Source organism: Dermacentor albipictus, chromosome 1 (assembly GCF_038994185.2).
Source record: "Dermacentor albipictus isolate Rhodes 1998 colony chromosome 1, USDA_Dalb.pri_finalv2, whole genome shotgun sequence".
Taxonomy (NCBI): Eukaryota; Metazoa; Arthropoda; class Arachnida; order Ixodida; family Ixodidae; genus Dermacentor; species Dermacentor albipictus.
This window is the reverse complement of record NC_091821.1, coordinates 149,073,555-149,091,254: the sequence shown is the minus strand read 5'-3', so window position 1 is coordinate 149,091,254 and position 17,700 is coordinate 149,073,555. Positions and strand designations below refer to the sequence as shown.

General features: G+C 42.4%; 1 protein-coding gene and 1 long non-coding RNA gene across 8 annotated transcripts in view; both read right to left on the bottom strand.

The window, feature by feature from the left end:
* LOC135903000 (trifunctional nucleotide phosphoesterase protein YfkN) overlaps positions 1–14,123 on the bottom strand; it is a 102,473-nt gene extending 88,350 nt beyond the window's left edge. For 5 of the 7 annotated variants that reach the window (XM_065433333.2, XM_070527386.1, XM_065433332.2 and 2 more), the window contains exons 1-4: positions 14,093–14,123; positions 9,145–9,228; positions 6,276–6,506; positions 2,658–2,744 (exon numbers count right to left, since the gene is read on the bottom strand). In XM_065433333.2, coding sequence (XP_065289405.2) covers positions 2,658–2,744; positions 6,276–6,506; positions 9,145–9,228; positions 14,093–14,108 — 418 coding nt within the window. In that variant the 5' untranslated portion in view covers positions 14,109–14,123. The other 2 variants (XM_065433335.2, XM_065433331.2) reach the window with 2 other exon arrangements.
* Positions 14,124–15,567: 1,444 nt separating this feature from the next.
* LOC135903052 (uncharacterized) lies at positions 15,568–17,084 on the bottom strand. Its single transcript, XR_010564696.2, has 2 exons — positions 16,938–17,084; positions 15,568–16,873 (listed from the first exon to the last, which is right to left on the bottom strand). It is a non-coding gene; the product is annotated as an uncharacterized lncRNA (long non-coding RNA).
* Positions 17,085–17,700: the final 616 nt, after the last annotated feature.

Genomic DNA, 17,700 nt, shown 5'->3' with positions numbered 1-17,700 from the left:
TTTAGTTGTAAGAAAGTCCACTGTTAAAGGGGCAACCAGCCAAATTTTAGTTTTACTTTGTTGTGTCTAATCATTTGTTATACTAACAATAATATGCATGTTTGCTATATCTACATCTGACTGTAGAAAGAAAAATACAGTACAGAATGGAAAAAATGAAATACAGATCCTTTAGGCTAAGGCAAAGGGTGCCACTGCATTATGCATTGCTGTGCAAGCTGTAATGCTGCTCGAGCCAGAGTGAGATCAAAGCCAAAACTTCACAAAAGGAATATGAATTCACAAGCATCGTTGTGGGTAAACATATTGATCTCATTTTGACTTTATGCCTCCTCTATCTCAGCCCTTACAAGAGAACATAACTGCAAATGCGGAGTGTATAAGCTGGGAGCATGTCGGACAGTAAAAATCTGTTCAACTATTAAAATAGCCACTGTAATGCAAAGCGACGTCTCTTAGTGTCTATGTCACTTTTCATTCGCACAAAATGCACTTACGTCTCTATGTAAGCGTTCATCTTCAACACATACATAACACAAATGTGAACTGTGGGCACGGCTTTACTATGGTCAAGTGCATCAACAGTCAGTGATGCAGGCCATAGAACACATGGCTAAGTGTGTCTAACCAACAGATTACATGTTGGGAAGTGTCAGTGAGCACTGGGCACCACTTTCAAAGTCATTGAGCAGATATACTTAACGTAGTGCCCTCTTCCTCTTTTCCCATACCAGCATACATATCCTTTATTGCTTTCCTTCCTCCATTCTACGTTTGTAGCATGCATCTGTGTCAAATATTTTCTTTTCTCTATTTTTCCACAACTGCTCATAAGAATGCAGTTGGTTAAAACAGCCTCACAAATGAAATTTTAAATGAACTAGGAATGGTATCTGCATACACCCATGAATGTGCATGAGGCATTGCCACCTTTTTGCAGTTTATTAAAGGAGCCTTGCAACACTATGTACAAAAGGTGTAGAGCGTACATGGTATTAAAAAGTATACACATACATCGATATCTTTTACAGAAAGAAGTCTTCTTTAGCACCTTGCTTGAACAGAGCCATTGGCAATTGAATGCTGCTACTACCGTGTCAGCATTGTCAGGTTCTATAGTAAGCAAAATTGTAATGAAAACAACATGCATAATTTGGAATGCAGGGCCCCTTTAAGGAGTTTCAAGTGGCGGCTAGGGACCAGGAACTGCTGGACACATATGGGACCTGAGAAGAAGGTTCCACCCCATCTGGTGCCAGCGCGCACCAACCGTCCCTAAGGGCTCAGCACAAAAGTTGATTCTCTCTCTCTCTCTACTACCGTGTTCTCACTGCCTTTCAGTGCTTCTTGTCCTTCCTATTGTGCTCAAAGCTGTGCTGTAAGTCCAGTGATTAAACATGTTTATTTACAATAAATCAGAACTATGCAGACCAAACACACATGTTGGAATCAATGTGAAGTTTCAGTGAAGTGGTTAATTAAATCCTGTGCAACTAACAGCAGTGTGTACAAGTGTGTTTGCTTTCATCCAATACAGCAAGAAACCACTTGCAATGTGTATGTTTATTCACTACAAAAGTCATCAGTTTGTCAAAATGCAATTTTTACGTTATATGCACTACACCGCTCACAAGCCATATCAATATGAACACCACATCAGGCAGATGCACAGTGCAAGATGTCTCCACAGCGATGTCACAAGGATGAAGGCGGTGTATAACACTTGTTGAGGGAATAATGGTGACTGCAGGTGTTTGCACAGATAAGTACAACACATATATGTCTACGTTTAAGCATTCTGTATTTCTTGTGTCACAGTGGCACATACCCAATTGACAAATCAATGAAAATAAAGTAAAACAAAGAATCCGTAGAATATAATGCACCATTCCATTAACAGGTTGGTGGGCTTTAGAGATACCCGAGCCAACATTATTTGTTCAGGTTTTATGTAGAAATTAATTTTTCTGTTACGCAGAACAGAGGTGTGCTTACTCACATTACTTTGTCAGTCAGCACACAAGGATTGTATAAGCCCATTCGCTGGTACTAGCATTTGGCAGACCTGTAACCATTGTATCTATATCTACAAACATCCGCTGAGATACTGACATACCCAGCAGACAGCAGGAACACCAACTGATTTCTGGAGCAAATTAATGTAATAAATACTTCTATCTCAGTGCTTTCACTGCTGCTGAAGCATTGTCAGGTTCTATAGTAAGCAAAATTGTAATGAAAACAACATGCATAATTTGGAATGCAGGGCCCCTTTAAGGAGTTTCAAGTGGTCGAAATTAATCCAGAGCCCTCTACTACGGCGTCTCTCATAATCCTTGCATTGTTCTGAGACAAACACGACAAATCACAAAATGTTTCTTTTTCTTTTAATTTCCTCTATACCACCCCACTAGGCCAAACTGCCAACCCTTCCTTAATGCAATTAATGAGCTAGCAATTTTTCATAATAGTGCATTAATTGGGCACAACACAGGACATATGCAAGAACACAAAACATTTCCCATGTTGATGCATACACATAGAATGCATACTGCATTAAACAGTCAGTCTTAGATTGGTTGGGCAAGATTTTCTCTTCATATGCTTAGCGTTTACATTTGATCCACTGGTCATTGACTGCAGAGAGGGTGACTCACCAAAATCATGGTTTCCATAGACGGCACAGTCAACTTTGCAGCAATTCAGGACGGGTACCATCTGTTCCCCTTTGGTGAATGTACTCACTGCAAGTGAAAGCAAACACTGAATGCCTGCGTGTCCCTCATGCCAGAGTTGCAGTTGAAAGCTTAATATTCACTCTGAGAAGAGCCTTTTCTCTTTAACCTATTTCCCAATTCCATAAAGTGGATGCATAACAAAGTTAAAGACGTTGGCACAACACAGTAGACTTCTGTTAATTCAACATCAGCTGATTCAACAGTGTTCTGAAGTCCCGAAGCTGAACTAAAGATTTTTTGAAATTGGTTAAATCTAATAGAGATGACCTGTCAATTACAAACGACGACACACGCATAATGACCTTGACAAGGTGAATTGCTTTAATGATTACTTTTGATCTGTATTTTCTGAGTCAGCACCAAACAAAATTTCAAACCATTCATTTTTTGCCTTAGAAAACATGCAAGAAGTTGCCAATGACAATCACAGGAGTACTAAAACTATTACAAAATATAAAGCCAAATATTTCAAATCTTATAAAGCCCATGCGAGTGTCTTCTTTAAACATGAATTGACATAAACAATCTGTGTCTTGCAGCCTCAACATCTCTAGATGATTGGAAAGCATATAATTTCATACTGATTCATAGGACGAAGCACAGACACAGTCACAAATTATTGCCCTATTTCCCTAACCAAGGCGCCCCTGTAAGACATTGGAATGTGCACAGTAAACAAGTATCTTCACAACAATGGCTTTTCTGCAGTACTACTATACCAACATAGATTTACATCTGGCCACGCATGTGTCGCACAATTCCTTAAATTATCACATACTTACTTAGTATGATGAGCAAAACAAGAACAAGGTAAAAACGGGAGCAAACATTTCGACAAGTGGACTTGTCTTTTTCAAGGCGACATATGCTTTTCTCGGCACAGTACATATAGGTCGGGTTCTTCTAAAAGGGAGAGGGGGTAAGGCGTGTGGGTGCGGCAACAAGCCACGGTGTGTTAGCAGCGAGGGTGTAGAATTGAGAATAAAGGAGTGCTGTGCAAAAGGCCGGTGACATGGCCGTGTGCCAGCCGGTGTGTCAGCGGCTTGCACAGCATCCCTCTATTACCTGCTTCGCTGGTGGTCATAGGCTATAGTGTCTCTGAAAGAGATAAAAGAAGGAGCAGCAGGAAACACTGCTCAGGAAAAAAAAATTACTGAAATGGAAAAAAATTAACAAATAAAAGGGAAAAAGGAAAGAAAGGAAGAAAAAACTCTAAGCAACCAAACTAAGTGTTGTTGCCTATAGCTTGAAATTCTGCAAAACGAAGAGATTCTAAAGCTCCCTTTGAAAAATTTATGCCTACTGGTTGCAACATCTTCAACTTATGTATAAGATATGATTCTCTGCATTTTCTTCTCGTTCAGAAAGGAAATTTGACTGTAAGATGTAGAGTTTATGTTCATCAAAGTTATGACACGGTTGGTTGAATAGCTCAGCGACAGTATTGGGGAGCTTTTTAGCTGAACCCTCGTGATGTCTGTTTAATCTGACGTTCATTGATTGTCCTAATACACTGTTTCTTACAGAAGGAACACTGAAGCATATAAATCACACGTGAGCTTGTACAAGCAAAGCTAGATTTGACTTCGTGTGTATAGCTATTTGCGGTGCTTTTAATTGTAATGTCACTTTGAAGGTGCCTGCAGGTTTTGCACCTGGGGTGACAACGTGCTTTTATTACGGGGGGATGACGTTGACCGACTTTTGTGTGCACTAAGATGTCTTTAAAGTTCCTGTTGCGGCGATAGGTAACCCGTGGTACATCTGGGAACGCTTTTCTCAAACACTTGTCACTTGATAATATTGGGTGGTATTTTTGTATGATGTTGTTTATGTTTGGCAGTGCATTAGAATATCTTGTTATAAAGACTGGTGGTCTGTCAGATTCTGGTGTAGGCTGTTTCTTCGCTAATTCCGACTGTCTCTCCAATCTTGACGCGACATCATAAGCTCTATCGAGAGCAACTTGTGGATAGTTTCTTTCTGCTAGCATTGTTTTAAGGTCATTTAGGTGGTAGATATAATTGTGGTCTTCGCTGCAGGTTCTCCTTATTCGTTTCACTTGTCCGACAAAAATTTCTTGCTTGCTGTGTCGTGGGTTATGACTGTTGTAGTCTAAATATTGCTGGCTATCCGTAGGCTTCCAGTAAAGTGTCGTTCTCAGTTTTTTGTTTTCTATGTAGACTGTCGTGTCGAGGAAGTTGATCTGACTAGGAGAGTGATGAACAGTAACTTTAATACTCGGGTGAAAGCGATTGAAATGGCTAATTAAGTCGGTTAACGCGCTTGTATCGTGTTCCCATATTATAAATATATCGGCAATGTAACGCAGATAGGTGTGGGGTTTTAAAGGATAGGATTTCAACACGTCTGCTTCAAGCTGTCCCATGAAAATGTTCGCATACGTGTGAGCAAATGGTGTTCCCATGCTAGTGCCAAAAGTTTGTGGGTAGTGAATAGAATCGAATTCGAAATAGTTGAGTGTGAGAACTAACCTAAGGAGTGACATGTAAACTTCAGGTGCGTGCGCTTGGGGGTTGATTGCGAGGGATTTCGATACAGCTTCAATTCCTTCACTCATGGGTATGTTAGTGTAAAGGGCAGAAATACCCAAAGGGACTAGAATAGCGCGGCCAGAAAGGATTTGGTTGGCGTTGATGCCGTCGATAATTCGAAGGAAGTACAGCGTGTCTTGAACAAAAGATGGGAGGGTGGTGGGGATGTTTGACAGGTGGTGGTTTAGGAATTTAGATAGTTACTCAGTAGGTGTGTGGTTATTAAACACAATATGCAGACCTGGGAGTTCTGCTGTAAATATTTCTTCGGCGGGAACTTTATCTTTATAGGAAGAAAAAAATTTAAAAAATAAAAAAAACAAAAGAGTAACACACTTTCTCACTTGATTCAACTCACAATTCCCATATAGATGGAATAACTTTTAAAGGAACGGTATGCTTAATTTTATTAGTAGAAAGTTTTTAAACATGCTCCACAATATGTGCCTTTCCATATCCTTCAGTTGTATAGGGTCCACCATACACAATGTCACAATGTTAGGGTGAGAAAACTGTTTAATAAACTGAGATTAACATAAAATACAAACATGTGTTCTTTAGAGATGTCTAGGGGCGATCTTATGTCTCCCTGGATTCTCAGGAGGGTTTCTCTGTCACACTGGTGGCCAGGGCAGGCTCGTGTTACATGCCCACCCAGTGAAGCCTTAGAGGTGCTGTTCCCATGAAGCTGCAGTGTCTGGCTAAACATATACACAATCTCAAGGCCATACAATATCACACAGTACATTTTTTAATGCAATACTATATGTTCCAAAGCAGCATCATAAGCACAAAAAAAGTTTTCTGAATGGTCTGGTTTAGCCTTGTGTCACAATTTTTTTTTTAAATATCTTGTTTTTATTACATCTTGGCTTATGTGGCTGTAGACCTTTTTGGCAGTTTACTTCACTTCAATGAGGCTCCCATTTTCCTTAATTCTTCTGGCATAGTCATGTAGGTTTTCAAAAGTTGGTTTACTCACTGATGGACGGAGCCAGCACATCACCACTGAACAGGATCAATGGGTTCAGGTTGGCAAAGCTTTTGAGGGCAGTACAAAAGCGGGTGGCCCCACCGACAGGTTCACCATGCTGTTCCTCCACATTGTAGCAGTCGTTGAAGTGCAGCACAGTGACCACTTCACCTTCCTCGGGCATTGTATGCCTCTTTCCAGCTGCTTGAGCAGCTAGCACCAGCCAAACATCATCACCACCTGGTCAAATGAAGCATAAATATAAATTCACATTTAAACAAACATTAACTGGTTTCATTATTTACCTTTTAATATAATCGCTTTTCTTGTGTGCGTATGCTAAAGTTTGGGGCTGTCCAAGAATAATACACTGCACAAACCTGTGATGCATGTGTGCCAATTTTAAAGGGAGCCTGGTATGAAACATGAAGGTTTTAGCACCCTTGATATCAATATTGTGAGTAATTCATACCTTAGCCTGCTACAAAAATCATTATTCCACACCGAGCGCAGCAGCATATGAGAGCAAATTTCTTAAACAGATGCAAGGTAGCACATACGAAATGTGCTGTTTACAGTAACTGGATAAGTATGCAGTTTGCAGTTGATCGTTTTTATCTTAACTAAAAACAGAAAGGAGTGTAAAAGGATTGTGTCTAAATTTTACAGCAATTTTATGTAAAGTGCAAGCCCATACACTAACATTATGATACTGACAGCACTACAAATGATGCTGCAGGCACTGCCTGCAATTTCAGTTCAAACCTATTGCTTTCTTCAATCTAACCAAACATCCTATCTCTATTCATTTTTTTTTCTGCAACTACTAAATTTACCAGCTAAAAGCGAGATTACCTATCTTGTAACTGACCTGTAACCTGCACTTCATTGTGCCACTATCTTCACAGTTTTCTTTCTGCATGTGTGTGTGGTGCATGTCACTGTCACTGCGATGGCTTCCTGCAAATATGCGAACAAATTGTCTGAAGTTTGTTTTTCGCTGAAAAAACATTGTGTATTCACAGGAAGCCATCCCAATGCAGCATTAAGCACACCAAAAAATGTATAAATTGTGCGATGGGCATAGTATGCATGATCCCGTTTAAGTGCGGTAAGGTTTATGTAGGCCAGTCTGGGTGCTGCGTCAATGTGCGACTAAGAGAACACCTGGCGGCATACAATTCACCCGGAGCAACACATTTAGCCGCCCACTGTAGGGATTGTGGTTGTTATCCCGTTTTGGAAGATACTCAGGTTATCTTCAAGAGAAATAACCAGTTAACCCATGAAATGGCAGAGGTCTACCACATAAAGAAAAGACGATATAACCCCATCAGCCACCCCATCGGTCTTGCTACATGATAAAGAATTCAAGCTTCTTGATAGTTAGACCTTCCTTAATATTTAAAGTTGCCTTTAAATTATTTAGCCCTTGATCCTTGACACACATGCACAGCCCTCTTACTCCGTTTTTGTGCGCATATATTTGTTTCCTTTCAATAACATTTTTCAGTTGTGCATAAGCGCCTCGTCCTGTCTTCTCTCTTCGTTCTCGTCTTTGTGCGCTTTTACAGTTTAGAGTGCTGCTAGAGGCGATCTTATGTCTCCCTGGAATCTCCGGAGAGTTTCTCTCTGGCACTGGTGGCCAGGGCCGGCTCGTGTTACATGCCCACTTGGTGAAGCCCGAGAGGTGCAGTTCCTATGAAGCTGCAGTGTCTGGCTAAGAATATACACAATCTCAAGGCCACACAATAGCACACAGTACAATAGTTATGTCAAGAAATCTTTGCAATACCTGGTTGTACAACACGAAACTTGGTGAAAGCACATTTGTAAGCTGTATTAACGAATTACTAGCCCGGACCACAGCGTCCACGACGCTTATACCTGGACTTAACCGGGTGTGAACTTGGGTGCGCTGCGCATGTGATGTAGGGAAAAAAAAAATTAAATTATGGGGTTTTACGTGCCACGTAGGAAAAGAAACAGGTATAACAGTGCAGGTTTTGTCGCAATTGTTTTTTGCCTATGTCCTGTTCGTAATGCGCTTTTGCAAGTTTACTAAGGTGGACATTTAATATATATATATATATATATATATATATATACGGGCGTCGAGGGCATCAGTTGTGTTAAGAATTACAACATGTCACTTTCCGTAAGGACATATCGACAATAAGACCCATACATTTTGCGGTCATTTCGCAATGCCCATAACTGCCCTTTCATTTTTTAAACTGATCTCAGCAGAAAAATAGAAACAGACTTCAAGACTGCAAAGAGCGCGCACTGTCAACAAGGTAGACCCAATTCAATTGGTGCGCTCCCGGAACGTTCCGTTCAGAAACAAAAAAAAAGAAGGTACGTAAGAAAAAGAACAGATGAATCTACTAATGGAGGGGCTACTGCAAATCAACGCCAAGCTAATGATGCACCAACACCTCACCAAACGAACTGCGGCGCAGAACCTGTGCGCCGCAAACCAATGTTTCTTTGAGCGGACAGAAACCTTGAGGCTTGAACAACTGCCAACCGTTTACGGCATAGGTATGACCTTGCCAGAGCCTTGGTTACGCAAATAGGCTAGGCTAAAAAGATCATTATTACAATAAAAAATGGGAACTTGATGCTTTCAACTAAATACGAAATTAATAACACAAATAGCGCCAATGGAGTGGCACAGGAATTCGATTGTGCAGCTCTCGAGAGGTGGTGACGGTTGTCATAAGTGACAATTAACACTAACAAATGAGCCAGAGATTGTTGTTCAATCACCAAAATGAAATTCAAGGCACACCTGAGGGTACCAAACTTTTGTGCTTATTCGTTAAGCGCAGCTTAAAGGAGAATAGCTTGACCAACACGGGTTTGAACTCACCAAGCTGCCCCAAGGCTGCCGAGAATTTTGTTTCGTTTTCTTTCTTTGGCGGGGCTTTATAACTTGCGTCCTGACTTGGCTTAGCTGCAGCAGTTTTTTTTAAAGAATACAAATTTATGCAATAAAAGAATGATAAACAAATAATAGGAAGCAAAAATATTTAAAAAGAAACTGGAACACAAGCACTTGCTTCTTGTGCATTGAGTTTATTATTTTTTTTTTCGCTTGTATGCTGGACCTGGGAGGCTAAAATTCTTCTAAAATTAGATACCTGCTTGGGCGTTAGTATTTTTTGCATGTGATTATGCTTGAGTTTTGTATCAGCGTTTTGCCCGTAGATACTTTTTTTTTCTTTCTCTATGTTCTGAGTCATAGAGTTACTATACTGACTCTAGAGGACAAGCTACCCATAGGGCTCATGCATTAAAATCGGGAACCGCAAGAGCGCCGCCATGTTGCTACGCGCCGAGGTTGCCAGCTCCTGAGACGCTTGCTAGACTTGGTGACAGTAGTCAGTTTTAATCCGGCAACAGTAGCAGCGTAGCAGCATGGCGTCTCGCTTGAAGTGTTGTGTTGTGTGCGTGCAGCCGTGTGTTTGGGCTTTATAAGTCGGTTCTTTATTCTATGTTGCGGGATGGTGTGGGTGTGGTCCACGTTGGCCGTACAGCTGGCAGTTATGCAACCGAGGGATGATCCTGTTCAAGTTTCCGGCGGTATGCGGTTTTCAGCGGTCACGCCTGTTGCAGGAGTGTCACTCGATGACGTTACGAGCTCGAAGCTGTGGTCAGATTCCTCGTTGGCGTTCCGTAATTCTCGTTCGGGCGCGGTATGTTGCAAAAGCCGCTTTCGGGTTTTTTATTATTATAAGTAATGATCCAGCTGTAGGGCACATGTAACCGACAAACGGAAGTCTCAGGAGAGCACCTGAGATGATAGTAGAGCAGGCGGCGCAGGAACTCCAGGGCACCTGAGGGACAGTGGGGGGATCAAAGCTCGAAGCAGAACGGTACGTAGGTTGGGGCCGCCGAGGCAGGTATGTGCCAGGGAGTGTTCGCACGGACAGCTCCCCTGGCACGCGCAGCCGTGCCTCGCAAGGTCGATATACTTTAAAGGCACCTGCGCCCATGATCTTTCTTTTGCCTCGGCGCAGTGAGCACGATTAACGAGAATAATGTGGAGGGCATCCGGTGCAGTCGCGAATGCATCATGACAAATGTAGCTCGCGTCGCCTGGCGTCTGTAGTAATATCAGAGTTGGTTGTATGAACTTTATGCATAATACGCTTTGTTACGGTACCTTAACGGAATGGGTCTAGAGGACGGTGTTGGTACATTTTTCCGTACCGCCCTAATCCTATACCCCCACTACAAACACACACATACCCCCTTTTTTTATGTATACATACAATTCCTTGCCATGACGGATCATAGCCTCCTTTATTTTTGAAAAATAGAGGAGGCTATGGACCGATTGACCAGTTCAAGTTGTCAACTTGTCAGTAACTGTCGTAGGAATCACTGTAATAAACACAATTCCACGATCGCATTGTTTACTTTCATTTTTTGTTGTAACACTGAGGACTACATAGAACTTTATTTTGTATATGTGAGAGAAGTATGTGGATATCACGAGCTTAAGCCAATGTGCGATACACAGACAAAGCAGCTGCTACAACATGAACTGCATTGAGGGCCACACATCACATACGTAATTAAAGGTGCAAAATATAGGGGGAAGCTTCAAAATACGCTCTGTAGCACTGCAAAGTATAACATATATTGCATGTGTACAATAAATGTTCAAAAATACAATGCATCAATGTCCCATTTGCCTTCAAGTTTATTATGAAGTTCAAGTTTACTGAAGTTTATTATGAGCATATGTACAACAGGAATCTACTAACACACCCGCAGTCAAGGTGGCTGTTCGAGGTGTGCTGGCTGCCTCAGTGTAAGAAAAAGAAATTGGGTGAATGTCGACACAAGTGCCACTGCTTCTTGCCTCTGACCTGCACGTGCCTCCGCGTCATCTTTGTGCACAAGTGTGCTGGCGTGGCGAGGCGTAGGAGTCATCCGAGAGAAAGAGTATCGTTTACATGGAGAAGTGGCTGTTCACATTGCCTGTCACTTTCCCTCAAATGTTCCCTTGGTGACTAGGGTGACACACCCGCAGTCAAGGTGGCTGTTCGAGGTGTGCTGGCTGCCTAAACGAAATAAAAAGAAATGAGATGAATGTCGATACCAGTGCTATTGCTTATTGCCTCTTACCTGCATTTGCCTCCACGGCCTCTTGGCTTGCGGAGTCTGTATGAGTGAGCTGCTGTGGCTAGGCGTAGGCATTGTCTAAGCAAAAAGAAAAGGCCATTTAAATGGGGAATTATGGAAATAAATGCAGTTGTTATGTCTGCTTCTTGCACTCTTCTTGCCTAAAAGTTTTCAAACATAGTGTCCAGAACACACCAGCACTTTGACTGCTTCTGCTTTTTACCTGCAGGTGTTGCTGCGAGATCCTTAGTATGGCTGCGTGCAGCATTGTAACACTTGGTGGAGGCATTTGAAGTGGTAGCCAAAATTGTAAATAATCATCCTTGTCTGCACGAATGCTTTCAATTTCTAAATGCAGTGGTATACCTATCACTATTGGTGCAAGGCCCCCCCCCCCCCCCCACATCTCTGGGGCAAGTGCCATAGCTCGAAACTGAATTGTTCCTTTAGTGTTTCACAAGGCATCGGATATGTCCACATTAGATGTGATGTGTTTGTTTTTAATTATCCCAGTGTGGAGAGAGCATCATTAAATGGCTGAAATACTATAGCGCCAAACAGACGACACAAGAAGAAGAGACACGGACGAGCGCTTATGTCCGTGTCTCTTCTTCTTGTGTCGTCTGTTTGGCGCTATAGTACTTCAGTAATATGCACCAACTAGCCCAACAAAAAGTTCTGCTGAAATATCATTAAATGGTTTTTTTTATTTCTGCGTGTCTTGTTTTTTGGTTTATTTTTGAATTTATCATGATGCTAAAGTGACTTATGTAATGGCAATCAGCTTTTGTTTTGCAGAAAAACAATGCATTTCCTGACCCATTTTTTGACATCCCCTCACTCGCATAATTTTGCAGAGTATTCTACCTATATTGACTTGCTTGACCTCCACTAAAGAGTCTTGCATTTTCAAATATGACTCTTTCCTTAAAATCATTCGACACTTCTCAATTTCTGTACCTTGGGCTTCTGATACTCTGCAGTCACCATTTTTGCTTGTTTCTGACTAGAAATATCTTCTTTAATTTAGAGCTTAAATTTTACTGTTGGAACACATGGAAGGGCTTGCCATTGCATATCTGCATAAAAGGGAAACATGTTTCATTAAACATTTGCAAAATCCAATTGAAGATTGATGAATTCAGCTTGCAGTGTGATATGACTGAATGAGCCATAAAAGTAACTCATCTCACTTGGTAAATGAAAGCACATATTAGTGCGATGCACAAGATACGTTACACTAACGTGGTGGGTTCTCTTGCTTATACAGCAAAATAATCGGTGCGCGAGAAAAAAATATTTTTGCATAACCCTTATACACACTGACTTAAGGAAAATGAGCTGGAGCTGTCCACATGATGTACTTATTTTACCTGCGAGTATGGTAAACAAAAATGTGTCCCAGCTGCTTAGTGGTATTCGGGATTATGTCAGTATTGCACATGTGCCTGTTGTCGAAAATAATTGAATTTTGAAAATGCTCGCAGGGATTTGATGTGCATATCTGCAGTTTATGGATACATGTAAAAGACTCAGCATCAAGTGCAAGTGAACGGTCCCACAGGCCCGGAGTCGATCATGCAAATAGATTCGCTGCACAAATTTGTGACCAGAAAAGATATTCCACATGAAATGGCATGCAAGGAAGTGTTGAAAATATTGTACAGTTAATAAAACGCCCAAGCTATTAATATGTGGGTTGATGCACTCTTTATGCAAAACGGAGGTGAGGCGTGCAGACAGGACACAAGAGTAGAGTATTTACAAGCAAACAACACGAGCGCCGCCCACTTCTCTACTCTTGTGTCCTGTCTGCATGCCTCAGCTCTGTTTTGCATAATGAATCCTTATGAACTAGCTCAGCTTTCTGTCATTCTAAGTCTCGATGCACTCGATTTCGTCCGCATTAGGCACTCGCCTCTTGATTACTTCGTGGCACAGAAATACTCGGCATCAGGCTGTTTTTCTGCTGTGGCCTTTGTAGAAGCATGATTGTTCAAAGTGCAACAATTAAACAGATTCTTTGAGTTGCTTGTGGCTTCGCCAGTACAATTCCGGTGCGCTGGTCCGCCTGTCCAGCAATTTCCTACAAGGGAAACCTGCAAATAAAAACGCCGCTCCGCATGCAGAGAAATGCTCTACTGTGACGCTTCTCAAACGATTGTGATGTACCACAAGAGATGCCTACTCGCGTGATATTCTCAACAAGGAGATACATTCGTTTACTTACATGTGAAGGTATATGCCAGACCACTTCGGGGCTTCGGTGGCTCATAAGGCACGAGTGTGCCATAGCGTCCGATGTCGACGCGCGATCGCATGTCAAACCTAAACGAAACTACTACGCATCCAAAAAACAGATTCGAAACCGAAAATCGCGTCATCCTTTATTGCAAGAATGCGCACATCGTGATTTACATAAGTCACGGACTTAGCGACCGCTTTCTGTAAACTTAATATTAACGTACCACCTTCATAAAGCCATCAGGTATGCGTTTTTAGATGACAAAGCATAAGGTGACCTGTACTTGTTCTCAGCTCTTTCAATAGTAATTGCGCTGGCCACATTGACCAGTAGCAACAGGGCGGCGCCCTAGAGGTTCCCACTTTTCCGGCCCAGCTTTTCCTCTAGAGTTGTTCTACTAACTCTATGTTCTGAGTGCGCATGTGCTGCCCTCCGCAACCTGGAAATCTTTTCATTAAACTTCAGTTGTAAGTGAGCGTCTATCCTGTCCACTCCGTTTTTTCCAGCCCGCATTTCCGCTCAAATCATAGAATGCATCAAAAACTCCATGGCTCAAATAGAGTTACTATTGGCCTCAAGCTCCACCACTGGAAAAGCTGGCGCCACTATCGGCGTGACGTGCTATTAGGGATCACGTGGACATAGCGGCCGCGTCGGCTGCTCCGGGAGTGCCGAAGCGAGCTGAAAACGAGAGTTTAAATTCCCTCGTACGCTGCGGTCCTCATTTAGTGGCGATATTTTGCCGCTTCGAGTGTCTCCTTTACAGCGCTTGAAAGCACTACAATAGGTAGTGGCTGCCTTACAAGGCGCGCAGCATGGTAGGCTACTGCTCGGTGCCGCTGTGCCAGACGTACGCAACGGAGCCCGGTGTCAGCCTTATTCACACGTAGCCGCAGAACAAGAAGCTGCGTGAAGCTTGGCTCACGAAACATAAAACCGGAAAACAGTCATGGGCTACAACTCAGGTATGCAGCAAGCACAGACGCGAGGAAGATTTCTGCTACGGCACCAGGTCTGCGATGTTCGGAAAACGCGCACTGAGACACTCGCCCGAGTCCGCTGCCCGACTAATGTCATGACGGTTTGGTCTATGAACTTGTCGATGCTATAGATACTGGCAAGTTCACTGGAGTGAAAAGGGAACGGTAAGAAGCACATTAAAAAAAAAGCATGGCATGTTTGCGTTATGAATTAATGCACTGGATTACAAAAAAGCAGCAGCGGGAAAGCGCACACTGAGAACACCGATAAACATACAGTGCGACGCAACTCGAGAACTAATACTGAAACGTCCAAGCATTTAGAAGAAAAAAAAATAAAGATTAAATCGTCGCGACGGCACATCCCAGTCCCCGTAGGCGTCGAAGTCTCTACAATGAAATTATTTTTGAACAGCTCTGATAGCTACCACGCAACAATGGCTGCTTGTATTCTGTCAAATGCTCATATTCTACGGCCTACCCAAGTAACCACGGATATCCGGGCGACGTCCGACGGACGTCCTTTCTGGATATTCGGGATGTCCGTGGGATATCCATGAATGTCCGACGTACGTCCGAGGGACGTCCCTGGGAAATCCAAAGGTAATTGCTTTGGCATCCGTAGTACGTCCGACGCGGACATCCAGCATGGACATTCAGGGGACGTTCAGGATATATATATATATATATATGTATATATAAATATATATATTCATATATATATATTTATTCATATATATATATATGTGTGTGTGTGTGTGTGTGTGCGTGTGTGTGTGTGTGTCTTCCCGGGGATATTCCAGATATACACATGCCTTGAAGCGACAATAGTGGCCGGGACACATTCAAGCACCGGACCATTATATATATTACATTGGTCTAATGCTTGAATGCATTCTTGTTTTAAATAAACGAGAAATGAACTTACACCAACTTCCAAATACAATTAAACGTTTATTGTCACCTTATACATATACATAAAAAGACCAATAAGCAGATATATGCGTACTGTTCAAAGAACAAATAAATACACGGATAAAGAAGAAAACTTGCAATTTCAATAGCCCAACAACAAGGTAGAGAACAGCAGAACAAAAATACTTATTGCCCACCCTGCTTTGACATTTGAGTTTGCAGCATGGAATAAAAAGAAAGAGCAAAAACACATCAATTAGCATTATTAAGCAGCGAAAGCAACAGAAATGACATGAAGGAATTAATCTTGACTACATCACTTCACTAGCACTCTGCGACACGGGCACAAAAAATGACATTAACTGGCTAATGCCTTAAACTTGTCATTCGCGGGGTGCCACACGGACATGCTTAATGGTATTGCAGCTTAAATGTTATTCGCGACGTAGTGCGTTCTCGTAAGTCAACTTGCCGTCAAATGCGTACTCTCGTTCCCAATGTCTCCACATTCTGACGTGGCTAAACGAACTATTACTGAAGAACAATCAATATATTCTTCACTTTCTTTAAACAATAGCTCTTTCTCGTGGCGTAGTGCGTTCTTACAATTATTAAAACTCACTTGACCATTGAATGCGTACTCTCGTTTACAATGTCCCCGCCGTGGCCGTAGTGACCATATTCTCACGATATTAAACAAACTCGTAGATAAAAACAACTAATATATTCTTCACTTTTTTAAAAGGAGCTTTTTATTTTCGTAGAGATCAGCAGGCGATCTTGCCGCTACTGACGGCTACAGCTCTGATCATGAGCGCATTAGCCAGGAGAAGCTGTTTGCCAGGAGAATCAAAGGGCGCCGATGAAGAGTCCGCGGTAGCTAAAGCAAACGTAGACTCCGGGGTCCTGCTTACCAGAAAACCCGCATTGACTTGTGCGTACACCTCTCCTAAGGGATCCTGTTCCGTTCTCACAGCGAAGTGAACCATCCGAAGCGTCACGTAGAGTATATCCATCAGGGAAGCAAGGCACATTGTCCTTAGTGCGCGTAGTGTCACAACCACCGTCCTGAACTTCCGATGTCGCCTCGGTGCAGCGACCAGCATCACAAGGCGTGCAAATGTTTGCAGGGACAGCCCGAACGCACATGTTAATGCATGCGTGCGGGGTATGCGCGCCACTGCACAGTTCTAGAGTTGCGAATTCTCGAGCTGTTGACTGCTGGCTGCCGGTGCGAGATCCGAAGTCCTCGAATATCGTCTTTGTTTCCAGCGACGCTCTTTTTCGCGCGTGCGGCTTCTCCCGCAGTCTAGGCATCCTGGCACCTGTGAAGAAAACACATTTCAATACCCAAACGAATTAAAAAAGAAATCGATGTAGCTGTCATACCTTGGTAGCTGAGTAGGAGACTTCGGCAGGCACGGAAGGTGACAAACGCTGCTCCGCTGCCCTTAAAACGATCGCAGAATGAAAAATGGCGTGGCGACGATGGCTAGAGCTTGGATTGGATTGGATGACTGCAGCGTTCTGCTTTGCCAAGGTTGTAACACTTCCACGTGCGTCTACGCAAACATAAATAGGTTTTTAAAATATTCTATTATTACACAGTGAAATATTTACTTATTCTGGGAATATTTTGTATCTGATTTCCGAGTTTTTAGTTTCTGCTAAAGCTGTCGGCGCCAGAAAAACATAGCCTTTGAGATTACTGTCAATGCATGGCGGCTCTGACGCATTATAGCTTTCGTAATCGCTTTCAACGCACGCAGCCACCAAAAGCGTAGCCTTTGAGATTTGTTTTTGTTACCTATAATGATATTATTGTATGCACAATTGAACACTGCAGACAACTTCCTGTTTTAAGAAACCAGCCAAAAACAGGCGCACACAGGAAACATACGAGAAGACAGGAAAGAGGCTGGAAGAGTCCTGTCTTGTGTATGTTTCCTGTGTCCGTCTTTTTTTTTGCTTTTTTTTTCTTAATACAATGCACCAACTAGCCCAACAACGTGTTTTACTTCCTGTTTCAATGATAAACCTGAACCTACATGTTCGGAGGTCAGGACCAAAACTCTATGATCAGGAACTTTTCATAATGAGGGATAACTTGAGTGCTTGGCTCTAGGTCGAATAAGTGGCTTCAAATGGGCGC